The 17,800-nt window shown below is 49.5% G+C and overlaps 7 protein-coding genes across 7 annotated transcripts; 4 read left to right on the forward strand and 3 right to left on the reverse strand.

Annotated features, from left to right (window-relative positions):
• Positions 1 to 301: 301 nt before the first annotated feature.
• N7518_004385 (uncharacterized protein) lies at positions 302 to 983 on the reverse strand (the record flags this gene model as incomplete). The annotated part of the gene is made up of 5 exons (XM_057185312.1): positions 302 to 598; positions 648 to 663; positions 726 to 774; positions 844 to 870; positions 953 to 983. 5 exons carry the CDS (start codon positions 981 to 983, stop codon positions 302 to 304), a joined length of 420 nt encoding a protein of 139 aa, XP_057042082.1.
• A 945-nt stretch (positions 984 to 1,928) lies between these two features.
• Positions 1,929 to 2,486, reverse strand: N7518_004386 (uncharacterized protein; the record flags this gene model as incomplete). Its single annotated transcript, XM_057185313.1, has 1 exon — positions 1,929 to 2,486. One exon carries the CDS (start codon positions 2,484 to 2,486, stop codon positions 1,929 to 1,931), a length of 558 nt encoding a protein of 185 aa, XP_057042083.1.
• A 175-nt stretch (positions 2,487 to 2,661) lies between these two features.
• On the forward strand, positions 2,662 to 3,101 carry N7518_004387 (DASH complex subunit DAD4; the record flags this gene model as incomplete). The annotated part of the gene is made up of 5 exons (XM_057185314.1): positions 2,662 to 2,664; positions 2,736 to 2,792; positions 2,845 to 2,889; positions 2,940 to 3,024; positions 3,073 to 3,101. 5 exons carry the CDS (start codon positions 2,662 to 2,664, stop codon positions 3,099 to 3,101), a joined length of 219 nt encoding a protein of 72 aa, XP_057042084.1.
• Positions 3,102 to 3,456: 355 nt separating this feature from the next.
• On the forward strand, positions 3,457 to 5,883 carry N7518_004388 (actin-related protein ARP5; the record flags this gene model as incomplete). Its single annotated transcript, XM_057185315.1, has 4 exons — positions 3,457 to 3,652; positions 3,712 to 4,032; positions 4,086 to 5,026; positions 5,077 to 5,883. The coding sequence occupies 4 exons, from the start codon at positions 3,457 to 3,459 to the stop codon at positions 5,881 to 5,883; spliced, it is 2,265 nt and encodes a 754-aa protein (XP_057042085.1).
• A 1,067-nt stretch (positions 5,884 to 6,950) lies between these two features.
• On the forward strand, positions 6,951 to 7,657 carry N7518_004389 (MARVEL domain-containing protein; the record flags this gene model as incomplete). Its single annotated transcript, XM_057185316.1, has 4 exons — positions 6,951 to 7,097; positions 7,166 to 7,266; positions 7,322 to 7,444; positions 7,501 to 7,657. 4 exons carry the CDS (start codon positions 6,951 to 6,953, stop codon positions 7,655 to 7,657), a joined length of 528 nt encoding a protein of 175 aa, XP_057042086.1.
• Positions 7,658 to 8,430: 773 nt separating this feature from the next.
• On the reverse strand, positions 8,431 to 12,995 carry nte1 (lysophospholipase; the record flags this gene model as incomplete). Its single annotated transcript, XM_057185317.1, has 2 exons — positions 8,431 to 12,658; positions 12,718 to 12,995. The coding sequence occupies 2 exons, from the start codon at positions 12,993 to 12,995 to the stop codon at positions 8,431 to 8,433; spliced, it is 4,506 nt and encodes a 1,501-aa protein (XP_057042087.1).
• A 913-nt stretch (positions 12,996 to 13,908) lies between these two features.
• N7518_004391 (putative vesicle-mediated transport protein (Imh1)) lies at positions 13,909 to 17,512 on the forward strand (the record flags this gene model as incomplete). The annotated part of the gene is made up of 4 exons (XM_057185318.1): positions 13,909 to 13,917; positions 13,977 to 14,409; positions 14,463 to 17,418; positions 17,470 to 17,512. The coding sequence occupies 4 exons, from the start codon at positions 13,909 to 13,911 to the stop codon at positions 17,510 to 17,512; spliced, it is 3,441 nt and encodes a 1,146-aa protein (XP_057042088.1).
• Positions 17,513 to 17,800: the final 288 nt, after the last annotated feature.

Genomic DNA, 17,800 nt, shown 5'->3' on the forward strand with positions numbered 1-17,800 from the left:
ATGCACAGTATGAGGATACGAACCAGATTGTATGAGGCACAATGTAATTTGTCTATTCTAACATGCATATTAACTGATTACCAGCCGTTAAAATAACGCTGGAAGATCAATAAGGGTCATTATCAATTACATAAAGCGGAAGGCCGTAGATGGATCGTATCATCCATGTATAGCACAGCGTACTTGCACAAACAAGGTGATGTGCATCCGATATCTGGCAAGGGTACATCGTGAAATCCACATAATCGGAGTCTGGGATACCATCAAGAAACCTCATTGTCGAGTCGTGGTTTGTATATACTCATACAGGAAGCTCGGCATTGCTCCTCCCACCAGCAAGCACCTCCAGCCCACGCTGGATATACGGCCCTACCACAGGGATGTTTCCCGCAAATTGACCTATGGTGACCAGGAAGTCGCCAAACAGGATGAACAAGCCGTAGAGTTCTATCAAAAACCCAGTCAAGGGCCAGCGGAAGAGAATGAGGAGGATACCAGCGGCGAAAGCGGCAGTGCCCTTGAGTTTTTGCGGGCGTGTGAAGAAGACCGTGGTTTTCCTGACGCCAATAATCAGAGTCAATCCGATGAGAAAGAGGACCTAGTATTGTTAGTTAGATGTAACGGGTGAATTAGAGCACGTGGCACACATTTCCCATAGCGAGTCTATTTAACGGGCATTAGCATTATTCCCTTCAAAAAAACGTGAAACGTCTGGATAGACATACAATGACCGGTCAAAGAACATCAATACTCCTCCAAACAAGAACAAGCCTCCTAATTAGCACAAAATGAATTAGTTTTCGGTTCCAAGTAATTGGTGATTTGGGAACGTCGATCTCGTACCGGCGGAGCAGAAGATCACACCGATCTCTATTATATAAATTAGCCCATGCTCGACAAGTGTACTGTCACGGTAGTGAACATCACAGCTTGTAGAACGAATGCGACTGACTCTGGTTCTCTGTTAACCACATGCTAGGCATCCTTCTTTTATTTCAGGTTCGACTGTTGGTGATGATATATGGGACCGAAGGTTGCGCAAATATCCGCGATGTATTTTTGTAGGACACACGACACCTATCACTGGTGTGCGAAACAAATGGTCTTTGATGGTTGTAGACTCGGTAGGGCGAAATCAGGCAGATGCGGCAGGGACAAAGCGGATATACCGGTGGCGTCGTTTAAAGTGGGTAATAGCGAGTCTAGGTTTGCAGTATGCTCACGACGTGCAATGTCCTCGACACAGATCAAAAGGTAGCAAAAGTCCCAAGGCACGTAAACAAGTCATAAATCACAATTCTGCCGCGTAATCAGCGCCAAGCCGGGAATGGTAGGCGGTGACTCCAAGGTGCTTATATCGCGGGCTGATCATTCCGTTTTTTCCCTTCCCTTGGTCTTCTCCAATTTATTGGCAATTGAACAAGGTCATTAATGATGTGATCGTTTCAATTGCATAGATTTGTGTCAATCTCAACTTTCAGTTCTAAATCTACTGGTATTGAGATATACCGGACTGAACCACACAATATTGAGCATAGCCCATACATACTGCTACTCGCTATTGCAGAACCTTCCTCTCCATGTATTTCTGTACATGCCACGCCGCGACGACAGTCTCTTCGGATTCTGTAACTGGTGCCCTGTTCCATGGGGTGTCGGTAATAGTCGAGTGCTTCTGCACAAGGCGAAGATCGACTCATTGATCACGAATAAGCCGGAGCGTTTTCTTGAGCCTGTCTCGAAAGGGACATGGTGGGGTGGAAAGGGCTTGACTGTGTTGGTCGTACATAACGCTTCTTGACGATTCGTATTTTGTCTAGTTGAATTGATTAGTAGTGCTCTGACAATCCAAATTCGTTCTTGTATGACATACCCGTTCTTGCATGATCGTTCGTTTGGGAATTGAATAAAGTAAGCAACAGCCGCCTTTACTTCAAAATAGTGTGCGCCCCGCGGGCTTCCAGGTAGTTTTCTGGAACACCCTGTGCCAGAGTCCGGATCACCTTATATATCTCCTTGTTGTGATACCGCAGCCGGGTCTTGGGGTCGGTGTAAGGTCCGTCCAGGCCCGTGATGTCGCAGTAGTGATGCTGGTAGGCAGGGTTGAACGATGGTGCCGATTCGATGTTCGTGTAGGTGACAGCAGGCCCGGTTGGGAATGTCGCCCGAGCATTCTTCTCCAGGACGAGAGTCGAGAGGTTTTGGGTGGCCTGGGACAGGTTGGGTGCTGCCCCTTCTGCGGGGGTTTGTGTGCCATCGGTGAGAGCGCCCGAGTTACCAGGCGTAGTTTCGCCCGAGTTGGCTTGAGTTGCCAGTACTGAAGCCTCCTTCCGAGAGGCCTCTGAGATAATCTGCTTCAGATTCTTGTTGCGCCGCTGGGACGGTTTCCAGTGAGGGTTGCGGAAGGGCTTGGGAACATGTGAAATGTCTAGAGTGTTCAACAGCTGCTGGTGAGCTTCATCGTTGGCAGGAGTTGGTGGAGGCATGATATGGAATATGATTCAGGATCTCAAACGGATAAGGTCAGGTCCAACGTAAGAAGCAATGCAAGTAGTATCCCCGGCCCGCGAAGTCTGTATAGCCGCACGTGATCTCATCCCGATTAAGTCCAAATAAACACATTAACGTCCAATACCAACACACATTACTCAATATTCAGTCATGGTATGCGGTTTCTCTTCCATGCATCAATTTTGATGCGATCTGAAAGATCCCAGATGCTGATCTCTCCTTAGGAAAGCCCCCACGAACATCAGCAGACGGTGCTGCTCTCTCGCATCATCACCAACGTCGTATGTGATTGAACCATGCCTGCAAGATATACTCTACTCAACTCATACATAGGAGAAGCTCAATGAAGCCATCATGGTCATGAACAAAGGTCTCCAGGTAAGTTTAAACCTCTCATTGATATTATCATTTTATTGACTCTATCACAGGAAGTCAACATCCAGAACATGAACGTTGAGCTTGTGGCGCAGATGTTCAAGAACTACCAGTCTAATGTTCTCTTCCATCTTGAAGGTACATATGACTATCATATATCAGAAAATCTCTACTAATACCCTCTAGCTACGGAGAACCTCCAAGACCCATCCTAAGGAATTCTGAGGATGGATAATTTCATGTAACGAGGAAATGTATGGACGAGCTTGCAATTAGTCAATGATACCAACTTCTAAATTCAATAACTAGGCACATTTAAATGGATGTAATCGTTGCATCCCTGTGCTCCGTACTCCGTACCAGCGATAGTGATAGCGATAGCCTCTATTCTTGGCGGTCCAACTCCGCCAAACTCATCAACCGCGTGTGTGTCCTCTTTGTCAATCCGCTGCCCTTTCTGCGGGTTTATTAGTTTCCTCATATCCAACCTCATTCCCATGCAGTGAGCCCTCTTCGCCATCTACAGATCTCCGACCCCAATAGCTCCTGGTTTCTGGAGCGCAGCCCGCCATGACGATTACCTCTGTGCACACCCTCCTACCAGCTCGCATTGCATCCAATGCGAGTGAAAAACGAACCGAGAAGCCTCCTCCAAAACTCTACACTGTACAAGACTTTCCGTTCAAGGGCTACCACCCTCCGCAACCCGAGGGATACCAGCAGAGCAAAGCCCATCCCGACACCAGTGCTATTGTCATTGACAATGGTAAGGGATTCCATAACTAGAGTTTGTGATTCAATTCTCCTAACAGATGTGGTGCGCAGGCTCCCACCTCGTCAAGGCCGGTTGGTCTTTTGACAAAAACCCCCGATTCGCCATACCTCCCGTTATGAGCCGATACCGTGATCGCAAGCTCAATCGCCAGTGCCAATTTATCGGATACGATGCCTACGTCGATGCGACCACGAGGGGACAGCTGCGCAATGGCTTTGACCCCGGCTCCAGTGTTGTCGGTAACTGGGATGTCATGGAAGGCGTGTTGGACTATTTGTTCCTCAAGCTGGGCGTGGACGGCGCAGATGGGGGCGTCGGTCGCCCGATCTTGATGACGGAGCCAATCGCCAATATGCCATATTCAAGAAAGAGTTAGTATCGGGCGGTTTTAGGGCCAGTATGGCTGTTGTTGACACACCTCCAGTGATGAATGAGATCCTCTTCGAATGCTACTCCGCGCCATCGGTGGCCTACGGTATCGATTCCCTCTTCTCCTATCGCTATAATGGTGGAACGGATGGTTTGATTGTGGATTCATCGCATACCTCTACTCATGTGATTCCGGTTATGAACTCGAAACCCATGCTCTCCAACTGCACTCGTCTCAACTGGGGTGGCCTGCAGAGCGCCGAATACCTGATGAAGCTCATGAAGCTGAAATACCCGACCTTCCCGACTCGTTTGACAGATGCACAGATGGAGGAAATGGTTCATGAGCACTGTTACGTCTCACAAGACTACGAGCGCGAGTTGAGTGGGTTCCTTGACTGGACCGGGCTCGAGGACCGCGACCGCGTCATTCAGTACACGTTCACGGAACACATTGTTCAAGAGAAGACAGAAGAAGAGCTCGCGCGGATTGCGGAGCGCAAGAAGGAGAGTGGCCGTCGCTTGCAAGAACAGGCGGCAAGGATGCGGCTTGAGAAACTAGTGAAGAAGGAGCAAGAGCTGGAGTACTGGAAAGATCTGCAAGAGACCCTAGCTAACGAGACCAAGAAGGAAATCCGTCGTATCCTTGAAGCCGAGGATTTGAAAGACGAGGCTGCACTTGAAAAGTTGATTCGCGAGCTAGAGAAATCTATCAAACGCTCGCGCAACAAGGATCTAGGCATTGAAGAGGCTGAGGAGCAGCCGGAGGAAATGACATTCCCTATGCTCGATATCCCAGATGACCAATTGGATGAGGCCGGATTGAAGGAAAAGCGACACCAACGTCTCATGAAATCTAACGTCGATGCCAGACTACGTGCCAAAGAAGAGAAGGAGCGCGAAAAGGCTCGTATTGAGGCAGAGGAGCGTCTAGACCGTGAGACGCGTGAGAACGATTTCGAGAACTGGATTGCAAAGCGCCGCAACAATCGCCAGGTATCTTGGTCAAACATGATATCCTCGATTTCCGTGCTAATATTTCTCAGGGCATTCTCCAAAGAATCAAAGACCGTGACCGTTTCACGGCCGATCTCGGAAATCGCAAATCTCTGGCCAGTCAGATGCGTATGAAGACGCTGGCCAACCTGGCATCTGACGGTCCTAAGAAACGCCGTCGTGGTGGGGATGACGATGACTTCGGTGCCAATGATGAGGACTGGGGTGTTTACCGCACCGTAGCTGTCGGCGAGGGCAGTGACGATGAAGAGGAGGAGGATCTCAACGGTATGCTCAACTCTGTAGAGAAGGAGCTTCTCGAATACGACCCCGAATTCACCGAGAACAACACTTTCGCCGCACAGTCCGACTGGACAAAGAGTCTTGTGCACGCATTCCTTCGCGGGCCCTGGCCTTTCGATCCGGAAAGCCAGCGGGAGGCACACCAGCTCCATCTGAACGTGGAGCGCATCCGTGTGCCTGAGGTTGTGTTTAAGCCGTCCATTGCTGGCCTCGACCAAGCCGGTTTGATCGAGATTGCGGCCGATATTATTAACCAACGATATTCCAATCCAGCAGACCAGTCCCTTCTTTTGAAGGATGTGTTTTTGACTGGAGGAAATACGTTGTTTACCGGTTTCGATGAACGCTTCCGTAAGGAAGTCCGCGGGTTCCTGCCCATCGAAGCTACACTGAATGTACGCAAGGCATCGGACCCTGTCTTCGATGCTTGGAAGGGCGCAGCACAGTGGGCTTCTGGTGGTGACCTAGGCCGATCCTCGGTCACGCGGCAAGAGTACTTGGAGAAGGGCAGCGAATACATCAAGGAGCATGAACTCGGCAATGCTACATGGTGAGGTTTAAAAAGCGCGTTCTGAGAACGCCTGTTTGGGCGCACTGGAGTCAAATGGTTCTGCTTATCCGGCGTGGTATATTAGGGCATGTTTATCTGATACTTCAAAGATTTTATTGCAGAGTCCGGCGGTAGTAAGCGAAATATGACATGTTCAGCCCTCTGTGTGGTTACTATAACTATGTTAATAGAGCCGGTCTTGCCAGAGCATGGGGTAGTAGGTGATAAGTATAGGCTATCTATGCATCTCGATGGCAAGGGACCCGGCGGACGTATTCATTCCCCAGGTGAGATACGCTCCTTGCATTTATCAATGAGCCATGTTTAAGTTAGCTGGTCTAGAGGACTGTCGATCATGGCCCATGCAGGGAGACCCCGCTAGTCAACTATTGATGCTGCATATTATAGTCTTGTTTTGCTCATGTCTCGATGGTTATGCACCGGTGGTGCCATTCACTCTTTCTCGCTCTGATTGGCACTTGATAAGTATAAAACCACAAGGTTAAGCAGACGTTGGATTATCCTCCGCAAACTGCCGACTGGGCTTTTGTTTGTTTGACGTTATTCCCGAAGTCGCCTTCTTTATGTAAACCTCAGAATCGACCTCAGTTATGTCTTTGCGTACGAGAACATGACATTGCCATTACTACATGACCTAGATATCGACTTCGTATAAAATAGAACTAAAATGAACTTACTGCACGATATAATTCGAATAGCTACACAAATGAAAAAGGTAAACAAAATCTTCAACTACCTCTTCCGATAACCTGCAGCAGAAACCATTCCAAATTGGGATATGGGCCAGACATAGTGACTTCATCCAGATGCCATCATGACGCACCTGGAGATTTTTGCTTTTCGTCCTTGCTGACCCTGGCCATGGACTGTGGTGGGTCTTATTGCATTTTATACCTAGCGTCAGTCTTGTTTGTTTGCCTTCGTTCATACTAATTCCGATATATAAAGTCCTGCGCTTTGCTCTTTTGCCATGTAAGCCAACTCTCTTTTCCCCTCGCTGTATCGCGCCCCCTTTCACGTTTTATATACTTCTTGGTCCTTATACAAACGATGTTCTTCTCAACAAACATCGCTCGTCCACTGCAACTGGCCACTACCGCCATGCGGTGGAGTAGCGCTGTCATTGTCATGGGCCTGACCTCGTTCTTCATCAACCGCGGTCCCCGTGGTCAGCACACTATCTACCAAGAAGTCATTGTATGTTATTAGTACTATATTTGATCAAACCGTTTTCACAAAGCCATGGAATCTAACTGCAAGCTTAGGCTGTCCTCTCAGTCGTCTTCTTCCTCCCGGCTTTCATCTCGCCATTCCTACCCTCGTTGAGCAGATTCGTGCTCGCTATCGACGTCGTGTTCTCCTACCTGTATGTCAGCATTCAATCATATTGTCTGCATCGAAGTCTCTAATATCCATTCCAGCTGGTTGACTGCCTTTATCTTCTCCGCACAAGACTACAGTACGAGACGGTGCTACTTTGCTATTCCCGCGGGTCTCAACTGCAATAGCAAGAGAGCCAATGAAGCTTTCATCTTCCTAGCTTTGTATGGCCTGAACGCCCCCAGCCGCTATGAATCGGTGAAAACTAATATCATCGCAGTATCTTCACCTTCTTTGGAATTTTCCTTGAAACCGCCGCTCTATGGGCCTATCGCAGGGAAAACACCGAACGCAGCTATGAGGATAAAGTCCATATTGAGACCCGTCCACCTCTTGATGCGCCTGCAGTCCCTGCAGTTCCTGCTGGAACTGTCTAACGGGTGTGTCAACTACTTCTCTGGATAAATATGCATCTACTCTGTCTTGTTGACGTTCTCAATCGTTGTGGATATATCATTTACTGGGATGTTCAGGAAACCGCCTTGTGTACTATACCTTATATCTGGACTCTTTGATTTTTCCATTAGCCTTGTCTTTTGGTTTTATCTCGGTGGACTTGAATTTTGGCAGGGGCCAAATTGAACATATGTTTCTATGAGCGGGGATAGGAGCAGGGTGAAGTTGATATCTGATGGACAGTATCGCAGGCTCGGGATACGACCTTGCAGTGTGCTCTCTCTCTCCCAATAACTTAATCCATTCATTACTTATACTGTGACCGAAATCTTCGGGTGTCCGATATGGTGATACCTTTTCCCTTTCTTAATCAACATTACACGACATACTGAAGAGGCCTCTCCTATTTCAGGTTTCTCATGATGTTCTGGCCGAAGGGAAAACATAAAGGCGAAACAATAATGGCCTGATTCGCATAACTGAAGTAAAAATATTGGAAGTAAATGTCATATGACTGCCAGCAAAGCTGTATTTCTATTTTATGTCTGACTATTTACAGTATAAGTATACACTGAATGTACAGGTTCGATAAAAGAAGCCACCCAATCGGTATCTTACGCAATAAAGGAAGTAAGCACCAAGCAGAGAGAATCGTATGCAGTCTTGCATACCGGATACAAAAAAAGTCAAGTCCTTGCTTAATTGGACTCGACATATCACGCAGAGCTTGGTTGAAGGATAAATGTTGACACGGTTAGATACTAGCTCGGCGAGGAGCCATCGTCCGCTGCAACTTGCGCTTTTCCTCGGTTTCCTCCGGGATAGGCAGTGAGCCCTCGCTCCTCAAGCGGTCGAGGAACTCCTTTCCATATGCATAGCCGACTTGGTAGATCTCGTCAAATTTGCCGAACTCTAGGGTACCATATGGGTCGACGGGAGGACGCATGTATAGACAGCCAGTCGTATTCTTTGCGCGCTCGAGATTGTCGAACGATGAGACATAAGCCAGCCGTGCTTGGATTTCGGAAAGTGTAGGTGGGTTCGGGAGCGAGGAGAAGGGATTCCACCGGTTGAACACTGACCAGAATCCTGACAATGAGTCTCCGAATCCCTGGGGTGTGGTGTCATCGATAGACCCAACATCAATTGCGAAGATAGCATCCGCTCCAAGACTTTTCATGTGTGCCACTGTGAGATTGTCGATGTAGCCACCGTCCAGGAGCATACTGCCTTCATCGCAGATAGGAGGTATCAGGCCAGCCAATGTCATCGAGGCCCGAACGTACCGCCAGACGTAACCAGACGAGTGATACTCAATTCGGGATCGGCTAATGTTAGTTGTGTTGCAGTAGAACTCCAACCAGAAATCTTCTATTTGGCTATCTCCAAATGTCTTGAAGATTCCCCGGTTAAACTCATGACCCGTGGTATAGGAAACAGTGGGATAGGTCAGGTCCAATGCGAACCGCCACATACTCCCCATGCGCCCGGAGAACTTCTTAGCTCGCCCGTACATGGGAACAACATCAGCGTCACGCGCGTAAAGAGCACCAATGAAAGAACCAATCGACGTGCCACCTATGATATCAATTGGGATCCCGGCCTCCTCGAGGGCTTTAATAACTCCAACATGCGCAATGCCACGCGCTCCACCTCCGCCCAGTACAAGACCCACAGACTTGCCGCACAAACGCCGAGCCAGCCGATGGAAATCACCCTTGAAGGAGGTTTGCGGGGAATAGAGTGGAGACTGTTGTGCACGCCGGGACGTATACTTTTGAATTTCGGCTTGCAAAATTTGCACGCGCTGCTTCAGCACAGTGCCGAACTTCCTATTCGGTGGGTGTGAAGGCTCGGTGGTCGAGCGAAAGCCCATTTGAATGTGGTGATGGCCGCCGTTGATCCACACCCGGTTCTTCAGCCATTCCCGAGTGAGTCCAGGTGCACAGTAACGCTCCGCGTGCAAAAGAACTAGTTCTTTGCGAGCAGTGGTCTTCATGCCTAGCAGGAAGCGCTCATATTCACCAATTCTAGGTGAAGACTCGGCGAGACCCACCAACAGGATAGAGTCAGCTTGCGCAATGCAAGTCTGAGTCCACGGTGCGTTCACATTGGTGTCAGCGATGTACAAGACCATTCCGAATTTCTCTTCGAGGTCAGCCAGGTATTGGGAAAGCTTAAGCTTCCCCATCTTAGTGAAGGCGTGGCGACCCAAGTGGTTCAAAATTGTCGCTTGGTTGAGTGACGTGACACCTCTGGGCACACCAATTTGGTGCAACGCCTGCAAGAGTCTATGTCCAAATTCTACGACCGGGACGCCAGAAATGACGGGAAGAATTGCCACGGTGCGAAGATTGACTGTTGAGGTTGCAGTCTGAACACTGCCAGTCTGTCCCTGTTCAATCTTCTTTTCAGCCAGCGGGTGCTCGACTAAATCACGCATTCGCTGGGCAATAAGTTTAGAGACCTGAATGGTAATTCCAGGATGTTCCTGAGCGAGACTGTTGAAAAGAGACCGGGGGAACTTGGCTAGTTCCGTTTCCCGGATAGCATGCAAGGTAGACGGTCTTGTAGATTCAGTCATGACCTCGAGTTCGCCAACACTCTCGCCCTGGCCGTGTTCGCCAATGACGGTTATCTTGCCGTTTGATCCCTCAAGGACAGACCTCAGGCGACCGTTCAGAACAAGATAAATAGCATCGCTTTCATCCCCTTGGTGATAAATCACCTGCCCTGCGCTGACCTGCACCCACTCCAGCGCGAAATCAATGTGGAGCAGCAAACGGGGCAGCAGAATTGTCAACCGCTTTGCTAGCGTTAACAGAGCAGTTGGATGTCTATCTGCGATTCTCTCAAGAGAAGCACGGGGAAGGAATCCAACGTAAACATCTGTCTTGGCGACAACATCGGTGTACGAGCGGTACGATGCAAGAGCACCTACATACCCTTGAATGCCACCAGGTTTGATCAGGTATAGCGATTTGCGGGACTGAGTCTTTCGTCGAGGGTCATTGCTGCCCGCTGCACCAGCGCGCGACGATGATGTCGTTGTTCGTCTCAGCTTCGGGAACAGCTCCTCTTGCGCTTGCGAGCCAGATCCGTGAGAGGTCCCAATAAGGGTGTCATCATGTTCATTCGCCGGAATACCCACGTCCAAGAATCCGTCAATGACGTAGTAGAGACCTGGATGGCGCTCACCCTTTTCCACTAAAACCGAGCCTTGGGGAAAGTAAACTACTTCAATGTCGTGTCGGAGGTCTTCCCGTAGGTTGATGACAGGCGAAGTCCCCCCTGCACTTGTCACTGACATGGAGGACATCATGGATTCAGTTTCGCCGTCACCTGACGCTTCATAGGGATCGATGAAGCCAAAGGCATTGGAGAACACAGCCTTCTGGCGGCGGTTATCGTAGGAGAGTAGTCTCGGCGACGCATCACCAGAGTGGCTGCTCTTGCGCAGAGCATCGCGTGTGCCTTCGGTGAGCCCAATGCCCTTCATGATACAGTCCAGGATCGACTCGCGGAAAATAGCGTCCTCGTCAACTGACTCTTTTAGCTGGAAAGTCGAGGGTAGGCCATTCATTGCAGCAGTGGATACAAATTGAGGTTGCTCCCGCTCAGTAAGAGGAGTCTGGAGGCGAGGTGCCAAATTTTCATGTCGCGGTCCAAACCGGGACAATTGTATTGTCGATAGCAAATCACCGGGGCTAACACTTGCCGAGTCCCTGTCAATGAATGGTGACGACCTTTGTTGGCTATGGAGTGTGAGGGGACGCTCACTTGACACCTTTGCTTGTAAAAAGGCTTCTTTTCTGAGAGTACTACTCGAGCGTCCTCTACGGCCCACAGAAGGATTGTGAAGAGCAATGCCTTTTCCGATTTCCTCTAGTCCCAATCGATCTCGCTCTCGCGTGAACTTGTCCTTCAGACGATCCAAGGCACTCCCTCGAAGATTATTCGGAAGGTCCCAAGAGGTGAATTTAGACATTTGCCGCTCTATGCCTAAAACCTCGCTAGTCAGGCCCAGATAAGAATGCGCTGTAGCAAACGTTACCCGCTGGAGACGTGTCAGGATAACCTGAACAATGTGTGACGTTGCCCGTGGGTAGACTCTGGTCAGGCGGCGGAATGCGCTGGCAGGGATGATAGCAATCGTCGTGTCTACTGTAGCTCGTGCCACAATATCTGGGTGTACCGACTTGCGGCCTTTTTTCTGGGCATTGTGTTTAGTCTCCGAATGTGGGGTATGTCTGTGGTTCTGCCGGGGCATGGTTTGGCTCTCTCCGAGGTTCAGCGGAGGCACTGGTGGCAATATATTGCCAGATCCAAGGGATGCAGTGTTCAAATGCCCGGCCTCTCTCACGGTGGACCCGGGACTGACAGCAAAGGTATCAGGCACATGAGTCTGGCCAAGGCTAGGACTGGATATACTGGAGCTGTGACTTCGGGAGTTACGAAGCTCAATATCTTCGGTAAACAGCTGGAGAATAGAGAACAAAGACGACATTGAAGCGCCGTTCTTGACTTCAGTGAGGAGCTGATAGCCCTGTCGGTTGTGAATGTTCCGGTCCTCCTCGTCTGAAGAGGCATCATCGTCCATATAGATATTCTCTCGCGAACCTGACTTCCCTTCGCGTGCTGATTTCACGAAGATCTGGACCAGCCCATCCACAACCATGCAGAAGCCCTTCTCCTCCTCCAGCATGAGCGTCTCTCCCGCAATCAGCTTCCTAGTTTGCATCGTCCGGGTAAGTTCGTGGAACACGGGCCGTTCAAGGTACCCAAAGACTTTGATAGCACTGAGGAATTCATCCAGATAGTTGGCAAGTCCTGGTTTTGAGTCCCCTTCCTGGATATCAGGGAACAAATCGACCTGGGCTTCTTTACGTTGAGGCTCCGGGGGCAGGCGACTGTACGTGTTCAGGTACCGGTAACGGATGAACCAGCTGAGGGTCGATACAATGGCAAGGAAGATTAACATTCTAAGGGTCATGAATGGTCAGCAACGGTCAAGAATGAAGTTAGCAAGACCAAGACCTACATGGTGGTGAAATTCATAGTGAATGTCAAGCTCATAGAGAAAAGCGTAAAGAGCCATGTGGGGAGTGTAATTGTCGCGAATGTGATTATCGAGTAGAGAAGGCTTGGGAGGGTGTGAAATACTAGGGTAAACACCCATCCGATCCACCCCATCATGGTTAAGGGAGCTGGAGGGGACTGCGGGGGTTGAGAGAAATAGGCGCTAGAAGCGAGGGAATTAATTGAGGTTGAAGTTGCAGCCGTTAGGCTGAGGGCGAGGGACGGGGCCAGGCCAGCCATGTTAAACACATGCAAGATTGGAGAGCTCCGCTTTGTGTTCCACCTGGGCAGGTTTGAGGTCGAGACTAACTCAGATTGACCTAGACCAATTCGGAATTGAACCCAACCGTGGGCCCATTAGGCCTGAAGATTAAAAGCATCGTACTTTATACGGAGTGAAGTGGTAGGTGGGATATGGATGGGAGGGGAAGAGGGAGGTTCCCAGTTCCCAAGTCACCTGCTTTACGTTTAAAGGCGGAATGTGAGATTCGCATTTGTATCAGTTTATGATTTCAACTCATAATAATATTCTGTTAGCTTATTCTGTTCCAATTAATATTCTAATGTTATGATCCTATGATTCCAAAATATCCCGGTTATAACAGGCCAATCCACAGTGATGTAATTGTTTACAACATCAGGCCTTACACAGGTAACAACAACAACTTCAATTTGATATATGTTAATACTTGGAATGCGAGCAGATCTGAATCATAAAGATTTACTTTGGATGTATAAATTAGAGAAGTTGTAGATCCCATTGGTGTGTTCTATATAGCCCTTTCACGCAAGCTGTACAGCAAATATATATGCAACGTTACAGTCTCAAACCCCCGATACAACTAGAAATAAGAACAAGCTAAATAAAAAGCACTGGGCTTAGTTCTACTGCGAATAAAAATACATAGATTAATAAAAAATATACTAATCTTCATGAATTCAAGTCTCCAACATGGGAAAAAGAGTAAAGACAGCCCAAGTTGACCTTCCACATGGCAAGTTCCCGCCTTGGCTACGCTTCCAACCTTGGAAACCAATGCTCCCCCTCACTTCTTTTTGCGGATTGCTATTCTTCTTGTTTTTGGTAAACACCCTTGCCAGTGGTCTTGCGTTTCTAGATTCTGTTGTCGTCTGGGTTCTCAGAACCGCGGCAATGTTTCAGGTACCTATTCGCCCTTTTGATGATGTGTGCGCCTTGTGTTCTCACTAACACCGTCACAGCGCCTCCGCGACGCCATCGACTCTCGCATTGCAGAGGAACAAGCACGTCAAAAGTCCGCCCAAGATAACATCGAACGCTCCAATTCCGCTCGCCGTCCGCCCGGACGTAACCAGTCCCCGAGTCGGCGCGCCCGTCCTAGACGCAACACCGGTACCCCCGTTCGAGGGCCCGACCCCAAGGAGTTCGAAGCTGAATTCACCATCGGTGACGATGAATCGATCAGGTCCGGTACTCCCCGAGCAGATACACCAGAGCCTGCTTCGGAAGTAAGCGCCCCTAACGAGGGAGAGAGCCAGATGGCCGAAGGCAAACCGGCGGAGACGCCCGAGAAAGAGACAGGAGAGACGGAGACCAAGGAGGCACCTGCTGTGCTTCCACCTGATGTTCGCGCGAAATTGCGACGACTTGATAAGCTGGAGTCCCGATACCATGGTATGTACCTGCTTAACTAGACTATAGGGCACACGACTAACTGAGCATATTAGAATTGCTCAAGGCTTACCGTACCGCTCACTCGCGAGTCCTATCCATTGAACCCTTCGAAGCTGCTTTGCGCGAGAACACCCCCCTCACCTCGATTGGCGAACCCAAGGCTTTCACGGAATACCTCAACCAATCAACCCTGAAAAGCGATATGGTCATGGATGAGCTGAAGCGCGTCACCGAAGAAAGAGAAGACTTCAGGAAGAAGTTTGAAGAAGCGCAGCAGGCTACCAAGGAGGCTTTGGATGAGCTTACTGGCCTCAAAAAGGAGAAACCCCAGACGGAGACACCCATAGGGACAGACGGAACAGGGGAACAAGCTAGTGAAGAGTTCTTTTCGTTTGATAATGAAGTTCCCCGATTGGAAGGCGAACTTAAGGAGAAGAAAGAAATGGTTGAGAACCTTAAAACCGAGGTCGAAAAGCTCAAGCGCGATATGTCTGTCACCCGCGAGTCGACCGAAGGTATGGTGCAGAATTTGGAGACAGCCACCCGCGAGCTCGTCGAGCTGCGCGAAACCAAGGACAATCTAGATGCTGAGATCAAGACTCTACAAACCTCTAAGAAGGCCGATGTCGATGACCTCAAGGCGAAGCTAGCAACTGCGGAATCCTCTCTCAAATCAACCACATTGGAGGTCGAGAAGTTCAAGTCGCAGCTCAAGGAGAAGAGCGAGGAAATCGACAAGCTCCAGAAACAAGCCTCCGAAAGAACTGAGTCTGATTCGACCATCGCTGCTGAGTTGGAGACGACCAAAGAGGAAAAGAAATCCGACGAGAAAAAGCTCGTTGTGCTCCAGGGCTTAGTTGACAGTCTCCGATCTCAGCTTAAGGATACCGAATCTACCGTGTTACAATTGAAGACTGAGATCGACGAGAGGTGCGAACATTCTGCCAAACTACAAGACATTTTTGATCTTGTGGATGAGAACTTGAAAGAGAACAAGGCGTGGGTATCTACCAAGGAGAAGGTTTTCGTTGGAGAGTTGGCCGACTTCAATGAGGTCATCAAGACCCTGGTGCCGGTCAAGGAAGAGCCCAATTCTACTGTCTCTGCTCCTGTCACTACCGAAGGAGAGACACAACCTGCTCAAGCTACTGGTGGTGGCAGCAGTGGAGGAAAGAAGAAGAACAATAAGAAGAAGAAGAAGGGTGGTAAAGCAGAAGAACCTTCTAAGTCGACTGATGCAGCCCCTGCGGAGCAACCGCCCCCAGAGGCGCCTTCCACAGCTACCCAAGAGCTGGATGAACTCAAGCAAAAGTTCGAATCTCTCACCCTGCAATTATCCGAAAAGGAGGCCGCTATCGACCGTCTCAGTTCCAAGCTAAAAAGCGAGGACAATCTGAAGGAGGAAATTGAGTCCCTGCGCGATGACCTTATCAACATCGGCCAGGGGCATGTGGCAGCGAAGGACAAGATCAAGGATCTTTCAGAAGAAAGGACTTCTCTTCAAGAAACCATCAGCAAGCTCGAGAAAGAATTGGCGGAACTCCGCACCAGCAACGCTTCGACCTCAGCTGATTCGGAGAAGGTGCATACCTCACTCAAAGAGGAATTCGATAACCTCAAGGTCCGCTCGGTTACCTTGGAGACCGATCTTTCTGCCGCTCAGCAGCTGGCTGCTACTCGGTTCAAAGACCTTACAGACCTCCGTGAAACTCTTCAGAAGGTTCAGCCCGAGCTGCGCAGCCTACGTGCTGAGTCTTCGGAGTTGAAGACCCTAAAGGAGACACTCGCCAGCAAGAATTCCGACTTGAAGGTCCTCGAAGGCAAGCATGAGGATCTGTGCGCTGAGCTGAAGACATTCAAGTCGAGAATCTCAGAGCGTGACGCAGAAGTGGGCACCCTCACTAAGAAGATCCGACAGGAGACCGACAGCCGATTGAAGGCGGAGGAGTACCTTACTGTTGTCCAATCCAATCTACGCTCTGCTGAGGGCAAAAAGCAAGATGCCATCAATGCCAGAGACAGAACTGCTGCCGAACTCTCCAAGACCCAGGACGGTTTGAAGAATACTCGCACCAAGATGCGGGAGATGGATGAACATATTTCTCAGCTGAATAAGGAGCTCGGAAGCCTCCGAGAAGAGATCCAGCTAAAGACAGCTCAGTACACCAGTGCCCAGAGCTTGATGAACAGTATGCGTGATCAGACGACGGAAGTTGCAATGCAAATGAAGGAGGCCCGTGAGCGATGCGAGAGCTTGGATGAAGAATTGGCCGACGCCCACCGTCTGCTGAGCGAACGAACCCGCGAAGGCGAGACCATGCGCCGTCTGCTCAATGATATCGAGGGTCGTTCAGAGGCTAAGGTGCGAGACTTCAAGGAACGCATGGAGGCTGCTGTCGAAGAGCGAGACCGTGCCGAAGATGAAGCCAGCACCCAAGGTCGACGCCGTGCTCGCGAGATGGAAGAACTCAAGGCTAAGGTCCGTGAAGCCGAGCGCGCCCTGCGCACGGTGGAACAGGACAAGGAGGAGCTTGAACAATCCCAAAAGGACTGGCGCCGCCGTCGTGACGAGCTCGAGTCAGTATCTGAGAAGTCATCACAGGAAGTGGCAGAGATTCGACAGGCCATGGCTGGTCTACGCGATGCTCTCGACGAAAGTGAGAAGCAAGTTCGCGACCTCGAAAAGGACAAGGCAGAGCTTCGTCGTTCAGTGGAAGAGACAAACAGCCGACTGGAGAAGCTCCGAAGATCCCACAAGACGCTAGGAGAGGACGTCCGCCTGCGTGGCTCCCCGTCCGGTCGACCATCCTCGCGATCATCTACGGATTCAGGCTCTCGTCGGGCCGTCGTATCTCCTGGCAGAAGCGAGACTCCTCTTGGACCACCCAGTAATGCATCTATTGACTACATGTACTTGAAGAATGTCCTTCTCCAATTTTTGGAACAGAGGGACAAGAACTATCAGAAGCAGCTAATCCCTGTTCTAGGAATGCTGCTCCATTTCGATCGGTGAGTTTTCTACTGAACCTTCTCTGTACAATGGTCACTAACAAACTATAGAAACGATGAGCAAAAGTGGATGTCGGCCATCATGTCCAAATAATTGGCGTTTATACCCATGGGCGTTGATTGCTATCTGAGTCCCCTGCTCTGTACAATATCATTCTGTAGAGATAATAATATGTTTCCGCTATCAGACCATATCCCTTTGCCTATGAAGACAACGTTGAGATATCCTTATCCAACATTTAAAAGAGCTCGGTAATATTACCTAATCCGGTATAGCAAAATCCTGGGGTTATCGCGAAGCTTCGCCAAAACAAGCGACGCGCATATACTAGCAAGTACAAAAGTCCGAGAGAAGCAAATAAAAGACCGCTAAGCTCTGCAC

This window comes from Penicillium psychrosexuale (genome assembly GCF_028828465.1).
Source record: "Penicillium psychrosexuale strain IBT 29551 chromosome Unknown utg000003l, whole genome shotgun sequence".
Lineage (NCBI taxonomy): Eukaryota > Fungi > Ascomycota > Eurotiomycetes > Eurotiales > Aspergillaceae > Penicillium > Penicillium psychrosexuale.